General features: G+C 37.3%; 1 protein-coding gene across 1 annotated transcript in view; it reads left to right on the top strand.

The window, feature by feature from the left end:
• Positions 1–22,514, top strand: part of zranb3 (zinc finger, RAN-binding domain containing 3) — a 56,537-nt gene extending 34,023 nt beyond the window's left edge. Inside the window, exons 14-22 of the mRNA XM_081385279.1 lie at positions 1,063–1,462; positions 4,680–4,916; positions 6,829–6,935; positions 11,248–11,349; positions 11,438–11,580; positions 12,935–13,072; positions 16,671–17,010; positions 21,637–21,768; positions 22,168–22,514. Of these exons, the coding sequence (XP_081241405.1) occupies positions 1,063–1,462; positions 4,680–4,916; positions 6,829–6,935; positions 11,248–11,349; positions 11,438–11,580; positions 12,935–13,072; positions 16,671–17,010; positions 21,637–21,768; positions 22,168–22,266 (1,698 nt within the window). The 3' untranslated portion in view covers positions 22,267–22,514. The remainder of the gene's footprint in view (positions 1–1,062; positions 1,463–4,679; positions 4,917–6,828; positions 6,936–11,247; positions 11,350–11,437; positions 11,581–12,934; positions 13,073–16,670; positions 17,011–21,636; positions 21,769–22,167) is intronic.
• The last annotated feature ends 1,599 nt before the right edge of the window (positions 22,515–24,113 follow it).

Below are 24,113 nucleotides of genomic sequence, written 5' to 3'. Positions count from 1 at the left end.
CTCAAAATCCACTTTTCTCAGGATATAATTTTTTGTCTAGTAATTTGAATGTTGTATTCGAAAGGAGATGCAAAGAAATTACACATTGCTGGGTGTTAGATTTTTTAGAGTAACTTATTTGCTTTAAAAATTCTTTCAAAATGTCAATGACGTCAGAATGCTGACGTCATTAGCAGAATGCTAGCGTGTTATGGGCAACAACAACTCAACCTGTAAGAAATCAAAACGACATAAGTACTCGTTCATTCAACTTTTGACCTAAAACCCATGTTGAACTTGCAAAATCAAATAAAAGAGACAAATTTAGCGGTCTAGCCCCATTGACTCCCATTCATTTTGCACTCATGGCGATCACCCCCAGTGGAACTCTGGTGGAACTACAACCAAAATTCGGTACAATAGGGCTTAATAGGGAGTGGGCAGGCTCTCCGTAGACGGGCTCTGCTACAACCAAATGTAAACAGCCCCCTTTTCGGTTTCTGGTAGCGCAGTAATATCAACGAGCAATGAGTCCTCCAACAGAAATCAATGGGATTTTACAAAATGACAAATAAAACACGACAGAAGCTGTATTTCGCTACGCTACTTGTTTTTAATCATCAACGAACACCACTAACCACTCGGTGAGTTGCACAGTTTTGAACGTTAAGGGTTGTTTTAAGGACATGTTCGTGCATGCCCGTAGACAGCCACTCTGAAGCAGTCAAAGGCGATTCTAAACGAGTCAAAAAGTCGAGACAGGACCCATCGTCAAAACTTCTGTGTCCACCACTCAAGTTCATCCAAAACAAACTACAAAATAGACTCAAGGTTTTAAATACCGGAATGATCCTTTAATGATCTTTTTTTTTGATTGAATCGACATTGTTAGTGACAGAACTGGTACTTTTGACATCCCTATACATGACTAGGCTTCCAATCGTGGAAACCTGAACCTCACAAAGTGCTTTTCTTTCAGAAGTATCTGTGGTTTCGTCACTTTGCTGTCATGAAATGAAGTTTCACTTTGTGTGCCACAAAAAGTGTTCTTTTTTTTTTTCCTTTTCTTCCAATCCGCCACAGTTTGAAAGGGACAAGCAGCACGACATCCGATCATTCTTTTCCCCCTCTGCGAACAAAGAAAAGAAGAGGAAACGAACTGGGGATTCAGCCTCCGACGGATCTCCTCTTCCCCAATTACCAAAGGGGGCGGAGCCTATTCGGACACCGGAGATCCAGAGCTCTGATTTGAAGGCCGACCAAGGGGAGGAATTTTCCCCGCAGGTGAAGCGCTTTAGGCAGGTTAGCCCCTTGTCGCGACGCGGGGGTAAGAAGAGCCCCTTGTGCGCCCCCCGCAGGCTCTCGGCGGGACTGCAGGCTCCGCTCCACAATCAGAAGTGGAACTGTTCGGCATGTACGTTCTCTAACAGCGGACTGCTGCTACGCTGTGAGATGTGTGAAAGTCCTCGAAGTGTGCAGAAAGGTGATATCTACACACATACCATGTCCATATGTGTTAGTCAGTTTTATTTTACATGGACCATCAACATATCAAAGCAGAATCCTGTATTTGAACAAACTTACAGTATGTGCTTAACTCATTCGTGCTACTGACGTGGTTAAAGCCTCAAATCTTGTGGCTTGTTGAGGAAAGTTGTGTTGTTAAAGTTCAACTATTTTGAGTGTTTAATTGTCTTAGATTTGCGTTTAGCTTTTGTTTTAGTGACAGCAGCACTCAAATCCTAAAACCTTGTTTATTTCTTTGTTTAAATTAGATTTTGAACCCCAGATTTTCAGTTTAGTCTCAGACTTTTGGACCCCTTTCGTATTTGATCGGCTTTATAAAGGCACGGCAGATCCAAGGCCCTGATCCTTAGTAAAGCAATGTCAAAACCTTCCTTCCTCTCTGTCGCAGAAGTTCCAAGAGAATCCAAATATGAAAGAACAACAGGCAGAAATGTCTTGAAGACTAAAAAGGAGGTGTGCACGGTGAACGACAGAAATAGATCAGATTGAAAATTACTCATTATCTCGGCCACGGCGAGGCGGAATGGATTTTGGCACCTGTCAAATCAAGAATGCCGCTTTCGTTCAGCGTCACCACTGGAAAAGTTTGTGAAATCTTCGTAAGCTTTGTTTTCGCCATCAACTCCAATGCCATCGATCAGATCGTCAGCCTGTCCTCTGACAACAGCCTGGTGATGCAAAATCAAACAGAGATATAAGCACATACCAGGCCAGCTGCTGCTGTCTTATTGCACACGTACATCTCTGTGTGTGTTTGAAAGCCACAATCTGGACACGCATACACTTAAAACACACGGTTTATGGTATGTTTTCCTTGTTCTTTAAAAGAATAGTTTGACTAAAAGAGAAAATTGTGATGATTTTTTCATCCTCATGTCAATCTAAACCTGCATGACTTTTTCTTTCATAGAACATCAAAAAAAGTGAATTCTCTCACTGCTCTTTTATCATTTAATGAAAGAGGAAGTTTTCAGAAATGTATAGTTTATACTAATATTTAATATATTAAACTAGATGTTTTTAACAAAAATGTGATTGGTGCCAGGCAAAACTCACCTAAAAATTAGGGCTGTCTATAGATTTTTTATTTTTTTTTTTATCTCGATTAATCGCATAGTTTAGCTGCTTAAAATGACCTGATCGCAAACAGGGAAGCGAAATCGTGTTAAAGGGTTAGAATAGAAATTTCTGCCTACCAGGGTTACAGATGCTTGCGCTATTGTAGATGCTCATTGTGATAAACTCACGACTTCTAAGATCATCTAACTGCGTGACGTTAATGACGCAATTTCACATGCTAAGGATTTAAAATTACACGTTCATGTCGACAACCCTATTAAAAATATCACAAACGTTGACTTGGGTCGTGTGAGTAATTAAACGTTCTTTCTCACTCTCACAGCAACTCACAAAAACAGTCCCAACGCTGACACCGCATCATTGTAGATCAATCATTTGCAGCAAATATCTGATTCTCTGTGACTATCAGCTTAATTTGAAGCGTAAAACAAACATGCGGTGCGCTGTGTGTCTGTCAACTCAACACACACCCTTCAAAGCTCGAGTGAAAGGCTGGTTTTTTTTAAACGACAGCAACGGTATGTCAACCCTTGTTTTCTGAGAGAAGCCAGGCAACTTTTCAGACTGGTAAAATCAGACACCAGGAATGTTGATCTGAACACTGTCATGGACAAAGTGTATATTTACACAACTTTATGCTTTCAAACCTTTCAGTTTGTTCTGCATATCGTTCACTGTAGTCCTCTGAAACCTCCCATCATGCACTAGCTTGGCCTTTGGATGTCTTGTTTTCTTTCTTTCTTTACTGTCTGTCTTTGAACGAAACCTGTTTTTCCTCCTTAATGAAACCAAGAAAGTGAGTGTTTACGAATGCAGCACTTTTGACCTGTTTGCCCTTGACTTTTATAGATATGTTGTCATGAAAGTGCCGTCAAGGTAAATTTCCCCAATCTACACAACTCATACAAATATCATCCAATTTCAGTTTTGAAAACGGTGCATGATCTGCATGATATTCACAGCAGTCCTCAGTTTGATCGTTTGCACCTTCGAACGACCTTTCTGCATTTCATTTTTCCCGAATGAAAGCGGTGAGTTTACGAATTCAGGGCTTTTTATCCGTCCGTCCTGGACTGTTACAGATCCGCGGCCACAAAGGTGGAACCGTAGAGCACTCCAGACAGTGATAAGGGTTCAGATACGCAGCGGGAGTTGTTTTCTGCTAGTGTCTGGCTTTCTTTCTGCAAGCCCGCTTGTTAAGAGACAGCACAGCAGTGGAGCTTTTATTCGGCTTCTCACAAATTCAGCTGACATTTTAGAAGATCCATACGAGACCTTTCAGCGAGAGCGAGAGTGAGAAGGAGAGGGCGAGAAAGAAAGGGTAATGCAAAGCTCGGAGGGGATGGTGTGAAAAAGAAGAGCGACAGAATCCGAAAAAAGAAGGCAAACGAGCGAATCAGAGGTGTGGAAATTCATTAGCGGCCTCGAAGGAAGACAATCGCAATTATCAAACTCCTCCACAGCCTCGCAGATCCAAATAAAGCGCATCAAAACTTCATCACTATGGACGGAGCGTCCCGTCACGTTTTTGACGATCGTTCCCTTGGGGAGACGGTGAGACAACAGCTACGAGACAGATAATGCATTTCAGCGCCTCGACATCATAAAGATGCTTTTCTGAGATGGAAGGGCGTAAGGGAGGCTTTAAATGTAGATCGGGGTTTTTTTTTTTTTTGTGTGTCCTGTGGCGCCATATGGCAGAGAGATGTGAAACTGCTGGTCTGAGGGAAGGAAATCAGTCAAACGCAAAACAGACAGCATCTGTTCCTCGCTCAGTGTGCTCGACGTTAACGCCGGCGCGTCTTCATGTCCTTCACATCAGACGACTGCGGAGAACTGTGACGGCCCTCTCTGGGTATGAGCTCACCAGCCAAAGTAAAGGGATAGTTTGCCAAAATAAAGGAAAATTTGGTTGTTCAAATGCTCACAAAAAGAGCTTTTGAATTCTGCCCTGAATTTACATTTTTGAGTATCAGTTTAACCAGACTAGTTTTGTGTCATAAAATGTGGTCAATTGACAGTGTTGTTCATGACCAACGTAAACTCCATCATTGTAACTAATCTCTCACTCACTCTCTCTCTCTCTCTATTAGCTCTTAGCCCGGCTTCCTCATTACCGGACCCCCCCTCATCCTCCTCGTCCACATCGCTCACTACCGTCTGCATCTCTGATTCAGACCACGAAAGTGAGCCAACCACCCCACAAACTCCACATGCACGCCCAAGCCAACGGGCCAATCAGGATGTGGAGGAAACGCACCTGGATTTATCTCAAGAAATGCAACGAAGTGATGAATTCACCCCACAAACACTCCCTAGTAGTAATCCAGGTCTGTCCCAAACACAGTTTCAGTACTTTTTAATATTTTAAAGGAATAATTCACCCCTAAATGTAGGTTCTCTTTATTTAATTTAGAATGACAGATATTGTTTGTTTATGACAGAAACTCCACCAATCCGGTTTTGATTTGTTTTTAAGTGCCCAATAACCGATATGAAAATCTGAATTGAACTAAATTTCATCACTAACTTCAGAAGGTGAACGACACATTTTACAAGATTGTTAAATATAAATGTAATTTAAATGAATTTAATTTTAAAAAGGAGGCAACACGGATGGATGGATGGATGGATGGATGGATGGATGGATGGATGGATGGATGGATGGATGGATGGATGGATGGATGGATGGATGGAGGGATAGATGGATGCTATAGATAGATAGATAGATACTATAGATAGATAGATAGATAGATAGATAGATAGATAGATAGATAGATAGATAGATAGATAGATAGATAGATAGATAGATAGATAGATAGATAGATAGATAGATAGATAGATAGATACTATAGATAGATAGATAGATAGATAGATAGATAGATACTATAGATAGATAGATAGATAGATAGATAGATAGATAGATAGATAGATAGATACTATAGATAGATAGATAGATAGATAGATAGATAGATACTATAGATAGATAGATAGATAGATAGATAGATAGATAGATAGATAGATAGATAGATAGATAGATAGATAGATAGATAGATAGATAAATAGTTACTATAGATAGATAGATAGATAGATAGATAGTTACTATAGATAGATAGATAGATAGATAGATAGATAGATAGATAGATAGATAGATAGATAGATAGATAGATAGATAGATAGATAGATAGATAGATGGATAGATACTATAGACAGATGGATAGATAGATACTATAGATAGATAGATACTATAGATAGATAGATAAATAGTTACTATAGATAGATAGTTACTATAGATAGATAGATAGATAGATAGATAGATAGATAGATAGATAGATAGATAGATAGATAAATAGTTACTATAGATAGATAGATAGATAGTTACTATAGATAGATAGATAGATAGATAGATAGATAGATAGATAGATAGATAGATAGATAGATAGATAGATAGATAGATAGATAAATAGTTACTATAGATAGATAGTTACTATAGATAGATAGATGGATAGACATTATCTTTTGTAAATTGAATATTAAAGAACCTATAACAATTAAGGTAGCAGCTTGTACATTTTTCGAACTGTCTCCTGTTGCGTTTCTCATAACCCTTTAAGTAAAATTACCTTCTAAGAACAATTTCACAGTTGCGTCACTGCAGCTAAGAGCACGTCTATATAAAATACAGATAATAACAGGCCATTTTAAAGCTAGACAATCGACAAGCGTTCACCATTCTTATAAAGAGTGCAATTTTCAGACACTGCTGGGTTTGTCTTAACACCCACCTTTACGGTACCACACACAGACCTTCCCAGCTTCCCACCAGCATACAGTACGCATAATAGCTCTTTAATGACATGGAGTGATTGGCCAGCCGGCGACGGCTCGGCTATTTTAGTCCACGGTAGGGTTCTGGTAACTAAGCCTCATGGGGCGCCTTTACAGCGAGCCTGACCCAAATGAATGTAGAACGGCTCTGTGGGACGAAATCTGGACAAATCCGATTTCTTAGAACAGCAGGATCGTTTCAGGTCACTCCGTACCTGCTGAATATAGTGTTCGTTAGCATCGTTAGAGCGCTCGTTTCTGCTGCGCTCAACCTGACCTTTATCAGTGGTCGGTATGGAGCATAATGATCGTCCGCTCTTCTCGTCCTCTCATTGCCCTCTTCTCTTTTTTTCCTCCTTCTATTAGTCATTCCGACTTTCCCATCATGTCTCCCTCCCTCTCTCTCTCTGATAGCTAATGAAGATCACACTCAAAAGGAGTCGGATGACTCTGTTCGCGTGTACGACCGTCTGAAGTTCTGTGCCAGCAAAAACACGGACAGGATCTACATCTATGACAAGGTAAAGAGGACGATAAACCCAAACACCCCTAGAGCTATTGAATAGTCATGATAGATTAGAATTTTGCGGCACTTCCTTGTTTGGTTATTCGTGACCTTTGTGAGTTTTAATGGCGTATCCTATTCAAACTTCAATATCAAAATGGCATCTCATCTCTGTGAATCAGGTTCAAATGAATTGTGTGTTTCAGTGAATCGAATCAAATGTTTTGAATCAATGATTCTTTTGTTGAAAAAATGACCGTGGTCGTGCTTGGGGTTAAATTTAGAGTTGCAAATTTTCATAATAGATTTGAAGCATACTAATAGTTGTAAGTTACTTTTAGACTGTTTGAATGAACAGTTTATATTCATCCACTTTAAAGCACCGCAAAAAAAAACTAGATAAACTAGTTGCCTTCACAAGTTAGGATTTTTTAGTAAGGATTAGAATAAAGTAAAGATGAGTAAAGAGTAAAGATGTTTTCTGTTGTCCCCAAAACATTTTTTATTTATTATGATATTATTTTTATATATTTTTTTTATTAAAATTTTCTACTATTTAAAAAAATATTACTTTTTTATTTAGAAAATTACAATTCATAATGTTTATGTATAATGTAACAGTATAATAAAAAATGTAAATGTAAAATTTTACACACTATATTTTATTGAATACTATATTAGAAAATAACATTTGATTAAAAAAAAAAGCATTTTTAATAATATTTTTAAAATTATTTAAATTTAAAACAAATATTACATATACAATACAATAATTTATAATTTATAAAGTACAATAATTTATATAATTATATAGAAACTCCAAGAGACACACACACACACAACATTTATATATACATATATATATATATATATATATATATATATATATATATATATATATATATATATATATATATAGGACCAGGCAGTTCTAGCAATGTGGTCTGTGAAGTTTAACTGATCATCAATCACAACTCCAAGGTTCCTGGCTGACCTGGATGGAGTTAAGGTTGATGAACCTAGCTGAAAGAAGTAGTTGTGATGAAGTGAGTTGGCTGAGACCTCAAGCAGTTCTGTCTTCGCAAGGTTGAGTTGAAGGTGATGGTCCTTCATCCAGTCAAAAATGTCTGTCAGGCAGGCTGAGATGCGAGCAGCTACCACTGGATCATGAGAGGTAGAGTTTTGTCTCATCAGTGTTGCAGTGACAGGAAAAGCCATGTTTCTAAATGACAGATCCTAGTAATGAGAGAAGAAGAGAAGTGGTCCAAGCACTGAGCCCTGAGGTACCCCAGTAGTTAGATGTTGCAACTTAGACAACTTGCCCGTCCACGACACTCTGAAGGACCGACTTGAGAGGTAAGACTTGAACCACTGGAGTGCAGTTCTTGAGATGCCCTTCGTCATGAGGGTTGATCTGGTGATTATTACGCTCAGAAATAATGTAAAATACTGTTAAAGCTGCAGTCGGCAAGTCTGGCAGATTGAGTGGACAGCCAAAATTTTGAATGTTTACAACTCTCATGCCCCTCCCCCACTACCAACGAGCACCCGCCCATCGTCAGTGCGTGTGTACCATAGACTGTAAAAAATAGGTGTGTACCTGATTTTCTGTGAACGCGTCCGTCTCTTCAGCATCGATCAACACCATGGACTCGGAGGTAGGCTGCCCTGGCTTATCTATCCATAGATAGCAATAACCGAGGAATTGGAAGCTTGTTAGTAGATTTTCTCTCCGCCATCACGCTTCGTACAATCTTCAGGCGAACTTCAGGCGTGTCGTGTGCATGTGATATTGTAATGTGCGCGTCTGCGCGAGGGAGAGGGGATCTGTGGCGTGTGCACGAACTGTGATTGACAGTCAGATCTCACACCCCCCTGCGCTGATTGGACCCGATGAGACGGGAGCGGTGGATTTTTGCAAAACAAATAACACGCTCCAGGTGAAGTTAGAAGCTCGGGTTTTTTCTAAAACCACCTTATTTATGTTGTTCTGTCGGATTATAGTGTCAATTTCACTGAATTTGATCAAAAAAAAGTTGCCGACGGCAGCTTTAAATAAAACAAAACCCTTGAAACCATAAAAACTATAATCACATATTTTAGTTAAACTTCCCAAAAAAATTCTTAAGTTTAACAGTATTCAGCCAGCGCACATACCTGTATTTACTTCCTGTTTTCGGTCGAAGTCCACAGTAATCGATTGTCGAGTTCACGCGCATAGGTTTAGTTACCTATGATCACGTGCGTGAACTCGACAATCGATTACTATGGACTTCTACCGAAAACAGGAAGTAAATACAGGTATGTGCGCTGGCTGAATTATCATCACTTTTATTCATATCTTTCACATCTACTGCAGTCAGATTCACTGTGTTCACTCTGAAGGAATCACTCACATTGGCTGTGCACTTGTAATGACACATCAAGGATGTTAAGAGGCTAAAAGCAGGTTTAGTACTTGCCCCATTGAAGTCAACAGGGTGCAAATTTTAAAAAGAGGATAACACGGTGTAGGCAACACCGATTTTTGTCGTTGTTCTCTGTATTGACAGCACTCCAAATTTGCAAAAAAATGAGCTCAATGTTAAAATTGACCGGAGTTCTCCTTTAAAAACAAATTTATTTAAAATGAAAACTGAAACTACCGCATGTTGGAAATTAATTGCATTATACAAGTCCCTTTGGAATGAAAGTTGCAGTTGCAGTTGTTATGCCGATAATTTTACAGAATTCGCAACCAAATGTCCTAAAAAAACAAATGTTTAAGTATGCAAGGCATACAAATATATTTATTGTACAACTTCGTCAGAGCCACTTCAATTCTGCGAATTCATCCAGATTTCTTTCATACTTAACTCACTCAGACCTGCACCAGGAGCTCTAGTGCGAAAACGGCCTTAAATATTATCTCGTTCCAGAGTCCTGAACACACGGTTGGATGACCAGGGATTCCAGTGTTAATCTGAGGGCAAATAAAGTGTTGAAATCGCACAGTCCTCATTTGTACAGCGTAACGCCGGGATTCTTATAGTTCTCTGCAACTGTATTAAATGGAAGCAGATATAAGCAGGGGGCCCCTAATTGACTTTGATTGAGAAATATTATCCGGGTTCGTTTTTAATAAGAGCTTTTCCTGAGGCGATTTCAGCTGAGCAGTGATGAATGGTGGAGTTTCGTAAGAAGACAGAGGCAGAGCTGGAAAAGAGGCCTGCCGTGGGCTGGAAATGTAATATTTTCTAAAGGGCCTAGTGGTTCCCTGTGGACAGACGTTGGAGGATGGCAGTCCAGCTGGTGTATGAGAACTGGACAGGTGCCTGTAAGGGCCATATTTGTGATTGGCAGCTCTTTAAGGAACGTCTCTGCTTGGTCGACCACAGCTTCCTGTCATCATGACCTTGAGCGATGACCTTTAGGTGTTTCTTCATATTCGTTATTTCTCACTTAAAGAAACTGCCATGTTGAAGTTTTTATATTCTCTAGCTACTGTACTGACTGTTTCATATCTGTTTTAAAAAAAAATCATATATATATATATATATATATATATGATTTTTTTGTATATAATTGGATTTGTTTCAATATTTTACTTGAATTTTATTTTTTAACTATATTGAAAAATTATTATAGGTATTAGGTTTGTGGAATAGTGTATTAATATTTTTCAGGCAATATACACTTTTTTTAAATTCATACATTCATGATATTATATAATATCTGTTTTATTTAAATATTTCATTAGTTTTAACTGAATTTGTATATCATGTCAGGTAATTTTTAATTTTTTTGTATCTTTTTGAATCCATTTATATATATAATTAATTATATTTATCATATATATTCATAAATTACCTTTATTTTTTTTCCCAGATTAAACGCTGAGATCAGTAAATGTTCAGTAAAAAGTAATGGGCATATTTTCCTCATTTACTAAACATACTTTTTTTAATAATTTATTTATGTGCAACAACATAATATTGTACCTACATACGCTTTTACTAAAACATTTTAAAACGGTCAAGCGCCCCACAGAGATTTCTGTGAACACTTCTGAGTGAAGACTCAAATGAATCATTGAATCATTTTGCACCAATTCATTGAATCTAGCAGCTTGAAAGAACTGATTCACAGAAATGAAATTTCTAAATATTGGCACGAAAATAGTCCACTAGCACAATCTTGAGGAAATTCATATAAAAACAGTTAAAATATCTCCATATACACAATGTTGGTTAATTTTATATTGTCAACAAAATATTAAATAAATTGTAAATATTCAGTATATATGATCAAAACTGGGTGTGTGTGTGTGTGTGTGTTTCTCTCTACAGGATGGCCTCCCGCTCCACTGTAACTTCATTCCCTTGGATATCAGACTGCAGAACTGGGAGGAACTGCCACCAGAATTCAATCACAGCGAGAACAGGAGACAGGTAGGTGTGTGTGTGTGTGACGGGATCTTCAAGGACTGTTTCATCAGATTTCTTGAAACACATCTGCGTGTGTGTGTGTGTGTGTCAGGTTGTGCGATTCGTGCGTGAGTGGAGCTCTCTGACTGCGATGAGGCAGAGGATGGTGAGAAAGAGTGGAAGAGCGTTTCACAGCCCTATCCTGCTGCTGGAGGAACTCACACAATCACAGCGGAGGCACAGCAGCACCTCCAGGCAAGCGAAGACACACATACGCTATCAAAGCTGGAGAGGATTGGGACATGTGGGCGCATCTCAATCTGATTAGCTCACATGTGGATGTCTATCAAATTAAGCTGTTTTTGTTTGTTTTGTTTCCCCCCACACTTCAGAATTTTCAACTTCAGAATCACAGCACCTTTATTTTACTTAATTTAGAATGCATGTATTTTATTATTTTTTTACTTTTTTATTTTATTTTGAATCTATTTCTCACACTACCGGTCAAATATCTGTGGTCGTTACGATTTCTTTTAACGTTTTTGAACGAAGTCTCTTAATTTCACCAAGGCTGAATTTATTTAATCAAAAATACAGTGAAAACTGTAATATTGTGAAATATTATTACAATTTAAAACAACTAATATATTTTAAAATGTGATTAATTCCTGTGATCAAAGCGGAATTTTTGGCATCATTACTCCAGTCTTCAGTGTCACATGATCCTTCAGAAATCATTCTAATATGATGATTTGCTGCACAAGAATAATTTCTTACGATTATATGTTGAAAACAGTTTCACACACACAACTTATGTGCACAGAAAACTGCTTCAGACAGCACTTGAACGGACAAAAACACAAAATTATGCCAAAATAATGTAAGGAGTTGTGAAAAAATGCGTGTCAGATCTGTGTCATGTCTTAAAGTGACAGCAGCCTAATACGCCTGCTACTGTCTGTCATTACTGTTAATCAAAGAACAAAACAAAAAAAGGAGAAAATCAATCACTGCTCTTGACTGAATAACTTTTGTAGCTTTAATAAGGATTAATCTATATTTAATTTATAATTTATGCAGTGAAGACTATGAAGTGTTTGATAACTTTATTCAATTTCTGTATATATCCTACCTGTTGGACCTACCTAAAAATCTTAAAGCACTGTCTACAAGGTCACATGGGTCGAAAACAACAAAAACAGTAACTTTTTGTCCTGGGCAAGTAGAAATCTGAACTGGTCTGACTGGGCCAACAGAAAAGATTGAGCTCTGATATGTTGGAGGGCAGGTAAATGTGACATTTATTGTAATGGGTTTTTGTGAAGATTGTTTTAAGTTGACTTAAATTAAAGCACAGTATTTATCAGTTTTACATGAGGTTGTGAATCATGTGAGGTTTTTAATTTGAGTTTTATTTGATGATTTCCTGACATATTACACTGAGTCGGAACACTGAGTCATTACACTGAATTGTTGTTCTGTTACACAAGCATCAGCTCTGAGTTTTATACAGTAGCAGATTACTGTACTTTCCTTTAATGGCACCACAATGTTCCCTTTATGGTTCTCAGACTAACTCTAACTCTCTCTCTTTCTCTTTCTCTCTCAGGTATCTTTCCAAACAGGATGTAGCTCAGACCTCCATCGCTGTGGCCCAGAAAGAGGGCGGAGCCCTCCGCATCATCAACAAGGACAACGTCGCCCTGAAAGGAAGATCCACATCCAAACCTACTGACCACACCAACAGGTTTCAATATTGAATGTTATAGCAATGCCCTGGCAACCACCCAAGAACACCTAGCAATGCTATGACAACTAGGGATGCTTCAATCGATCTACCGCCGATCGGTATGGGTCGATCGGTAGTCACTAAATTTGGCCGATCTCACCAACCGATTGCGATTTATTGACGTAAAACCGTAAAAAGTCGCCGCCGATGCGCATGAAAACAGTACACAGATTAGGCTTTTGAGTTACGTTCTGCTTTACAACTTCGTGAAACATTAGTAAATCGCACCTCTTTATTTAGAGCAGGTTGTTTTGAATGAAACGAGCTCGCACACAACATTACATGACACGGAGTGACATTGACATGCTGCTTAGCTAAAGCTATAGGACTTCCGGGATCTGAGCGCACAGCTGAAACAGCGCTGGAAGGTCATCACTCATAAATAAGGATCTTAATACTTGTTATTCTGTGTAATTATAAATATTTGTATGCTTTGTGAGTAGTTCTTATGTTCAGTAAAACACTCAGATCACTTGTTTAGAGAGGTTTTTTGGACTTTTGATAAAGGCTCCCATGGTTCCACTTACAAATGCCTTAACTTTTGATTGCTTGGAGATATCAACACAAAATTTGGCCCAGATGCAGTTGACATGATTATGAACATGAAGTCCACTTGACTTTATGACCTGTCATGTAATCATTTCAATTCTAATTTATTTGTATAGCGCTTCTCACAATACATATGCAATTTAGAGTTTATAGTGTATATACTTTCTAATAGTCATCATGTCCAGCATTAATAATAACAAAATAAAGGGTTTTCTCCGCAGTGATGTAACAAGAACCTCCAAACATGATCAAAATCTTTTTTTTTTTGAAAGGTTTTCTATGAAATGAGACCATGTACTGTGAGTTATATGAGTTATTAGCTACCATTGCTTTTAAATATGCCACTTAGATGTGAAATCATTAAAAAATGGCTTCAGGGTGTAAGGGGTTTACATTGCCAGTCAATAGAGAACTTAGATATCACTTAAAAATAACGCTTGAATGATTGAGACCGGTTGGCTGATCATGATGACAAGAAATCCGTATTCGGTAAATCCTGATCCCATCTCTAAAGACAGCCATCAAGAACATCATAGCAATGCAGCAAAAACCTCTCATAACACCCTAGCAACCACACAGCAACACCCACTTAGCATCTAGAGAGTATTTCAAACATTAAATCCTTAAAAAAAAAACTCTAAACCTTCTCCACATTGGGTTTGATGAGGCGACCACACAAACGACACAATCTCAGCGAGTTCTCGGCACCGCCGCTCTGACAGGAACAAGAGAATAACGCCGCAATTGCTGATGAAGTCATCAACACACACACACACACACACACCCTGTCAGCCACGGCACGGCTTTCTGATCATATGTGACAGCTGTTTCCTCTCGTACTTTGTCTGTACGTGCGAAAGTCATCAGACTTTCTTCTTGCGCGATGAGATCTCGCGCTCAGACCTCAAACCGCGGCGGCTGCTACCCCAGGTGTATCTAATGCAGAAATGGAAATGAATAGATATATTTTTCACTTGGCTTTTGAATCATCAAATTACTCTCCCCCCATGGTCAGAGTGGAGACTGACGCTGACAGATATATTTTTATGAATTTGCATTGCTCTCTGGAAAAAAGATATATTGCACAGCAAGTGACAATTTATTTTGAAAGTGCATTTCCGCATGTGATTATGTGTGTAGTAGCGAACGGTTAACCTTGTAAACCTGAGATGTGTGTGTGTGTAGAGTGTGCTCAAGAATGCTTAGTGCAGAGGATAAGAGCTTAATCCACACACATGCGAGTGCTGCGGCGTCGCCATGGAAACCGCGGGAGGAAAAAACTGCGACGTACTGAGCGCTGTCTGGGGCTGGATATTTTTAGGAGATGGAGAGAAAAGAGGAAGAAGCCAGAGAGAGAGAGAGTGAGAACTGATGGAGTATTAGAGAGAAAGTCTTTCCTGATGAACTTTAGACTAGTTAGCGCAGTGAAGATTAGTCGCATACATACACACTTAATCACACGTTGATCATATTTGGGAGACGTGAAATCAGTCGGCGAAGGAAGATGCTTGGTTGTTTTGTGGTTGAATGCGATGATGCCTGCCAACATTTGTGACAAAGTCAAATTATTATTTTATGACCAATACGACAAAGATTTATTTGGTTTATGTGACCAAAAACTTATGCAGAGCAGATTTTTATGTATAGTTTTTTTCTGCTTTTTGAAACAAAAACGTACTTTGTATAATGATAATAATATAAATAATAATTATTATTATTTGTGCCGTGTTTATGTCTTGCTGTTTTGTTTTTTTGCAAATCTACATGGTTGAAAATTACAGATAATTATGCATTTTTGTATAATTTTATTTATGCTTTTTTGGAACAATACATTTGTATAATAATAATAGTAATACAAATTATTATTTTTATTGTTAGTGTCATATTTATGCGGTTTCTAGCTAAGTCAAAAATTACATATTATTCTTATGTTTAAGTGTCCAATAACTGTTTTGCAGAACGAATTTTTATTTGTGGTTAAAACAATAACTGCATTAGTATAACAGTAAATGTAATAATAACATTATTATTATTGTTAAAGCTATTGTTATTTATGCAGTTTGCAATATAATTAGTCACAAATTACATATTATTTTTGTTTAAGGGTCCGATAACATGCAAAATGTGTCATTTTATGTTTGCTTTTTAAAACTAACTACATAATTATAAAATAATAATAATATGTGCCATATTTATGCATTTTTTGAATTATTTATAGTCGCAAATGACAGATATATTTATGTTTTTGATAACTTATGCAGAAATGACTTTCTATTTGTCATTTAGTTTCTTTTTGAAACAATTATTAATAGATATTTATTTGTGGCATCAAAGTTAATACCTAATAAAAACTAGTTAGCACAGCATTTGCAATTGAAAGGGTTTAATGACAATATGGTTATGGTTTAACTTAAAATAGTTACAAAATAGATGATAAAATACATGAGATGATAAAAACCTATACCATTAATCGTACCCAGCATATATGTAGAATGTTACCTGAGAGATAGAAAAGGAGAGAGATGAGAAAGAGACAAAGAAAAGAAGAGCCAGAGAATAAAAGACAGCTGCAATATCCCTTACTTGACCATATGACTGTAACCCAAATGTGAGACATTCAAACTGACCAATTAGAAAACGACAACTTCCCCCACTGTACTAAAGGTGTGACAATTCGTAGACCCCCGATGCGCACACATTGGCCTACAGGCCTTGAGAATTATCAATACCTCTGTTTTTACGAATTACTAATGGTCCTTGGTCTAAGAAAGAAGGGGGTTGAAACAGTTAAAGCAAATGTCTTTGTTCATTTTCAAATATCTTTGATTATTTTCAACCCTACATAGGCAACCATCAAGAACATCATAGCAACTGCATAGCATTTCTGTAAAAACCACTCAGAACACCCTAGTAACTGTGTAGCAGCAAGTGTTTTCACAGCCAGCACCAGTGTCATTCCTTCAGAAACTGTAAAAATCTGCTTTATATTGTGTCTTTGTGTCCGCAGCGAATCCGAGAGCTCCGTTTGTATTCAGACAAACACTTCGGCCGGTTACCTGCAGGCCGTGGACTCGGCAGGGACCCCCCTGTGTCTGTCCTGCCAGAAGCCCAGCGGGGAGCACTCTGGCTGGGCAGGAGGCTTCTGCAGCCCTGCCTGTATGGAGGACTTCCAGCTGCGCTCCAATCAGGGGTACATGCGCGCCCGCGTGTTGGAGACGGAGCAGGGTGTGTGTCAGCACTGCGGACTGAACGCCCACCAGCTGTACGTGCAGGTCCGGGACGCCCCGCACACACACCGCAAGGAGATGCTGGACAACACCTGGCTGGCACAACTTCCTCTCAAACAGGTTGGGCACACTTATAGGAGCTTCATGCCCTCATTCTTGGCCAGAAAAGAGTGACAGTGGTGACAATTATATTACTAGCTATTACTATAGCGGCATTTTACATTGGCCTAGGGTTTTTTTTATGCTGAAATATTCCATGCTAAACTTGCTCAAATGTTTAGTGAATTCACTCATCATGCTTATTCTGGTCTGTTTTAAAACTGCAATGCAAATACACAATAGAGTTTCCGTATTTTTAACTTAAAGGTGCATTAAGCAACTTTTCATGTTAAAAATACCCGTTTTTCTAACCCATACATGCTTAAACAATTGCCTGATGGGCTGAATGAGACCTTCTATGATCTCTGCGATTGCTTCTATAATCCTGTACAGTAAAATAAATAAGAGGGATTCGGGACGGAATCGACTGGGCGTGACGTCATGCGCGTTCACGCTCACCTGGCTATGTCTGGCAGGTTTGTGTATTCGCCGCCATTATCCGCATCAGCGAAGACAACTCAAGCGACTCTGGCAAAAGTAGAAGATGGATTCAAAGAGACCGGCTTCTAGTTCATCCCAAACCCCAACGCAAACTCCACGTAACCGCGTGCACAACTCTGGTTGCAGTTTCGCGTGTCGCCAGAAGGGGGCATAGTTCTGCAAAAACTCAGAGACTTGCGCAATGCACCTTTAAAGTAATCACTGCGCTCTTCCAGCTACTAGTTGTCAAGACCCACATAAAAACAGTAAATAAAGGCACACTAGATAAAAAAAAATGATTATCCCCAATTGTGAATTGTATAATTAAGGTGAAATTTAGAGTGCAGACCTTCTTCTTTATTATTTTTTAAAATATTATGCTTGCATAAATGTAATGCTTTTTTAAATGTAATGCTTGCATAAAAATATGCCACAATTATTTTATTATTATTACTACTTCTACTACTATATTTGTGGCATATTTTTATTGTTAGTTGTTGGTAATAATAATAATAATAACAATAATAATAATATATATTATTTATATTAGTGTTGTTATTGTTTTAAATTATAATAATAACATTTGTGGCATGTTTTATTATTATTATTAGTTGTTAATAATAGCTATTATTATTATTATTATTATTTGTTGTTGTTGTTGTTAGTAATGGTTATTGTTATTAACAACAAATAATAATAAATATGCCACAAATAATCATATAATAATAATAATAATAGTAATAATAAGAATTATAAAATCATCATTAATATTGTTTTATTATTATTTTTGGCATATTATTTGTTATTTATAACAATAATATTAATGATCATAATAATAATATTTGTGACATTTTATTATTATTGTCATTAGTTGTTAATAATAGTTGTTATTATTATTATTATTTTTATTAGTTGTTAATAATGGTTATTGTTATTAACAACAAATACTGTTAAATATGCCACAAATAATAATAAAATAATAATATTGTCATTAATATTATTATTATTAATGATAATAATAAACGTATTCGCCGTCATTATTAAATGCGCCACAATTACTATTTTTAACGTTATTGTTAAAAATTATTATTATTATTATTATTATTATTATTTGTGGCATATTTATTCTTATTATTTGTTGTTGTTGTTAATAATAACAATAATAATAGCTATTATCATCAACATCATCTTCTGCTCTCCAGAGAGAAATAATTGAGATATTAACAAGACCTCAATTGTGATTTTTCTTTCCTTTGAGTTTCTGAGATCTATCCATATCCAAAAGCGTCCGATTACCCCCTTGTTCCTTCTGTTCAAAAACTTCCCCTAGCAGGATCTGCGTGGGGTGTACGACCAGGACTTATTTCGTCTGGGATGTTGGCCAGGGTTTCCGAAAAGTGTGCATTAGTCGCTTCCAAAAGCACATTAGCCAGAATTATCCCCAAAACATTCGAAAGGAGCTCGGCAGACGCTGCATTTTATTGAGAAAATATTGCTTACAGAGAAAGATAAATAAAGATGGCCTGTTTAGCTTGCAGAGGCAATAAGAGCTTAGCGGCCTTGGGCGTCTGCTCTCTGACTCTCTCTATAGAGTTATCAGTGGAGTTCACACACACACACACACACACACACACACAAACCTGGCCTCATCGTGTAGCACACAAACACCCGCCGTCCTTTCCTCCCCGGAGCATCCAGCCTTAACACAACGCCTAGTCTGTCAGATTGCCATTGATTTTTCCCACAGTGCATTGCTACGAGGTGCAGGTTTGATTTTTGTTCGGCTTTTCTGTTAGAGCCCCGAGCGGCAGATGCCTGATCAATAACGCGCTTTAAGCTCCAAGTGCCCTCGACGCACAAACAAGCTCACTGTCGTACATGCGAAGGATTGTTACGGAGAGACGTTTGTGTGCGTTTGCCGTTTCCTAGCATTAGCATGTGTACGTGTTGACTTATCGACTTCCGAGGTCTAGGAAGGAAACTTCCCACTCTGGTACCGGGAGGTTATCCTCCGTGCCGCGACCCCCGGGGCTCCTGAGAGATTTAGGATAATTATTGGCCGACTCTGTTGAGGGGGAAGGAGAGGATTGATTCCTAGCGCTGCATTGTTTCCCCCAGAGACCGCGAGGATAAAAACAGACGCCGACTGAAATGCCAGCGCTTTGGCTTCGGCCTCTTTGTGTTCCCAGCGCTGATCTTCCACTCGAGCTTTAATCCTGGTGAAACACCTGAAGTCCTTCACCACGGCGGTCTGTTGAAAAGCCCAAGGAGCGGTTTGGGATGAGGGAATTATGTTTTCCTAGAGTTCCCGGTGGGCTATTCAGAGCACTTTCATGTCACTGTTCAATAAAACAACAGGAATGAAAAGGCTTTGCACACAACAGCGACACTTTTAAGACACTCCAGACCCTCTTGGGTGGTGCTGAGTTTCAAGTGACAAACCGACAATTGGTTTGATTGATATTTGTTAATCAGCATTCACTTAATGACCCCCCTGTTGTGAAAAATCAATGTCTAAACCATGTGCAAATTTATCAGTCAACACCATTGCTGAGTATTTTCTCCTTAAAACTGCTGTGAAAAAAAGACGCGGTTTGAAATCGCCCTTGTTCTCTACGTCACAAACGTGTTGTGACCAATCACGTCAACATGTGGGCGGGCTTTAGCATATCATTAACTGCTGAGAAGCCAGGTTATCCTAAGTATATTTTTCTGTTGATATGAAAAATCGGGTACATTTAGCAATATAGCGGGTGAATTATGTATATTATGATGTTATGATGAACTATATGCCTTTCTTCACTGACGTTCTGGGTTGTTCAAAGCGTTTCTGATGAACGGGAACATGGTTTGAGTAACATTAGCAACACATTATTAGCTGTTTGATAATGTAGTCAAGCCAAAGGCTAATCATATCAGTTACCATTATGTGTCAGACGTAGAGAGCGATACCATTCTCGACTTGTAGACGACCTGTATAATTCACTCTTCCACTTTTTCTTCTGAATTAGTTCCTGTTCAAATATGCATGGCTGAATTAAACCAGTATTTGCATTTCCCTGCCATCGTGCAGCGTTTACTACAGTAAAGTCGAGTGGATCAGGTATTTTGAGCTGGTGTGAGTGAGTGGAGGCGGGACTAATTTACAATGACGCAAGGGTGCAGAGTTACATTCAAGGTATTTTAAGGCATGAAAAAAAATGTCATTTTGGTGGAGTTTATAAGAGATAAAATTATTGATTACTGGGGGACTTTAATCGCTTAACTGGAAACCTGTTAATTTTAAGCTTCACAGTTAGATTCACAAAAAAAAAATATTATTAAAAAATATTAATAATAAACAATATATTTTTTTAATTATTGTTTGTGTTGTTCATATTAGTAATGAAAATAACACTTTTATTATTATTATTATTACTATTATTATTAAACATTTTTTAACTATGATAGTGCTTTTATCAAAATATTTTTTTGTTAATAATAGTACAAAGTACAAAATGTTTCTTAAATCGTTGCTGCTGCTGTTAATAATGACACAAATATTTATTATTCATATTTTTATTAAAATGTATTAATATTATTAATAATATTTACAACAATATTTTGTATTTAATTATTGTTAACTATTTGAATTAAATTATTATTAGAATATACTTGTATTAATGATAGTACTTTTATTAAATAAACAAAGAAAAATATTGGTGATAAAAAATACTTTGGATTATTATTATTATTAATATAGCAATATTTCTATTAAATTGTTGTTGGTAATAATAAACAATATTTGTATTCAATATTATTATTAATAATAATGCTCTTTTTAAAAAGTACTATTATTATTATTGATGGATTATAAAAATGTGTGTTGTTATTAATGATAAAAACTATTTTTATTCAAATTAATTATAATATTATTTGTATTATTTTTGACAATGGTTTAGTTATTGTTTAAAAAAGCCGCAAATAAAATCAGCAAATAAAAAGATTCCGCTTATCGGACACTTGGGCATAAAAATAATATGTATTTTTATATTGGTCATAGAAAAATACAAATATTTGTTCACTCGTATTATTAATTTTAGGCTGAATTCAAACTCAAATTTGATTGCTCTGCAGGTTTCTTTTCACGTTGTGTTATCTGATGATTTATCTGACATTGTGTTGCAGCTGAATGAGATGATACAGAGTCCCGTGGAGGGACAGTTCTGGCAGGTGGACCACATTAACCCTGTGTACAGAGGGGGAGGACAGTGTTCCCTGGACAACCTTCAAACCCTTTGCACCGTCTGCCATCGTATGGTACAGCAAACACATATATACTCATATATACATTTATTTATTTATTTACATAAAAATTATATGGAAAATGTATTTTATTTTATATATATATATATATATATATATATATATATATATATATATATATATATATATATATATATATATATATATAATATTTTTTTTGAAACCATGTTAAATATACTTGTATTTACATAAATACATTTTAAATGTTTGTGAATATTTATGTAAATATTTAATATAAATGAATAATAATAATTTATATATTATATTAGCATGTTATATATTCTTTAAATTAATTTAATTTAATTTAAATAGGATTTAATTATAAATTTTCTTATGAATATGCAACTCATTTGTACGATTTGGTGATGAATTTGCGGACGGTTTATTTCGCAGAGAACAGCACAGCAGGCCAAAGACAGAAGTCAGATGAAACGAGGCCAGGCGGCCTCCAAACTGGCCTCTGACATCACACGATTCTTCGTGAAGAAATGAGACGCACTCGCCGTAACTATTAAAAAAACACATTCTGAGAAGCAAAGAGCCATTGCCTTGGAAACGGGCTGTCTGCGTGTTACATGTCACAGGCGTTATTTACACACATCTGCAGTATTTGAGAATTGTTATTTCTGTGAACATGAGTTAGTTGATCGGATGGCTGTTTTTAAATCACTGGTCTCAAAGCTTTTGAAACAATTATATCTGATGTGCAAGTCACCAAATAAACATGTTGTTTTTAAAGCAGTTTTCATGGCGTAGTGGTTATTGACACATTGGGTTGTGGTGCTCATGCGGGCTTCACAAGTTCGAATCCGGCATCCTGTTACACGTTTAACCGTTCACAGAACTGAAATTCTGAGAATTTGCTCATGATTTGTTCTTTTCGTGGAAGTTTCTTTTGGAACATGCATAACTTTTTTGGATTGCAAAATATTTGTGTTGCAGGTTTAAAGGGACGCTCTGCAGGCCGCCGCAGGGTTTGTTGGCGTGAGAGGTTTCCCAGTGTACCGGAGGTTTTTCTGGGGTCAGTGCAGAGATAGAAGGCTGTGTGGAGCAGGATGTCCTCCAGGCTGTTATCATGAGTGTCTATACAGCGGGATAAAGCTTATCTCTCCTACTCACCAGAGTACGCCACAGATTGGCACGAGACACAGGGTAGGTTATTCTTAGACTGCTGAATACACTTCCAAGCAACATTTTTAAAGGTCTGTACAGGCTTTAAACTGAAGCCCGTACCCGACCTGACCCACCGGTATAGTTACATTTTAAGCCCGAATCCGAATCCTGAAGTCCGTTTCTCACTGAAAATAAGTTTTTGCGATATGCTGTATTTTAGGATTGCTTGCAACTCTCAGTAAACAAATGCATGTAAACAAACACAGTTTCATCAAGACACAGCAGTGAGCAAAAGAGCGAAAGCGAAAAAGCACATACATACCAGTTAAAGGAGAACTCCGGTCAATTTTAACATAGCACTCCAAATGTACAAAAAAATGAGCTCAGTCAATACAGAGAACAACGACAAAAATCGGTGTTGCCTACACCGAGTTATTCTATTTTTAAAATTTGCACCCTGTTGACTTCAATGGGGCAAGTACTAAACCTGCTTTTAGCCTCTTAACATCCTTGATGTGTCATTACAAGTGCACAGAAAATGTGAGTGATTCCTTCTGAGTGAACACGAGTGAATCTGACTGCAGTAGATGTGAAAGATATGTATAAAAATGATGTTATTTAAGCCAGCGCAAATACCTGTTTACATCCTGTTTTTCAGTTGAAGTCCAAAGTAGTCGATTGCCGAGTTCACGTGCATAGGTTTAGTTACCTATGATCACGCGCGTGAACTCGGCAATCGATTACTATGGACTTCAACTGAAAACAGGATGTAAACACAGGTATTTGCGTTGGCTTAAATAACATCATTTTTATACATATCTTTCACATCTACTGCAGTCAGATTCACTCGTGTTCACTCAGAAGGAATCACTCACATTTTCTGTGCACTTGTAATGACACATCAAGGATGTTAAGAGGCTAAAAGCAGGTTTAGTACTTGCCCTATTGAAGTCAACAGGGTGCAAATTTTAAAAATAGAATAACACGGTGTAGGCAACACCGATTTTTGTCGTTGTTCTCTGTATTGACAGCACTCCAAATGTACAAAAAAATGAGCTCAATGTTAAAATTGACCAGAGTTCTCCTTTAATAAACTTTGCTGGGGGAACAGGTAGTCACATAAATTCCTCTAGAAGTCAAACTTTAAAACATTTATACAAAACTGTTGCTCTTTTGGTCACTACACAGTAGTCGTCACGCAAACATATATTTATATATATATATAT

This window comes from Scardinius erythrophthalmus (genome assembly GCF_964197995.2).
Source record: "Scardinius erythrophthalmus genome assembly, chromosome: 14".
NCBI lineage: Eukaryota > Metazoa > Chordata > Actinopteri > Cypriniformes > Leuciscidae > Scardinius > Scardinius erythrophthalmus.
The sequence above is the reverse complement of the archived record's forward strand: the minus strand, read 5'-3'. Positions and strand labels throughout refer to the sequence as shown.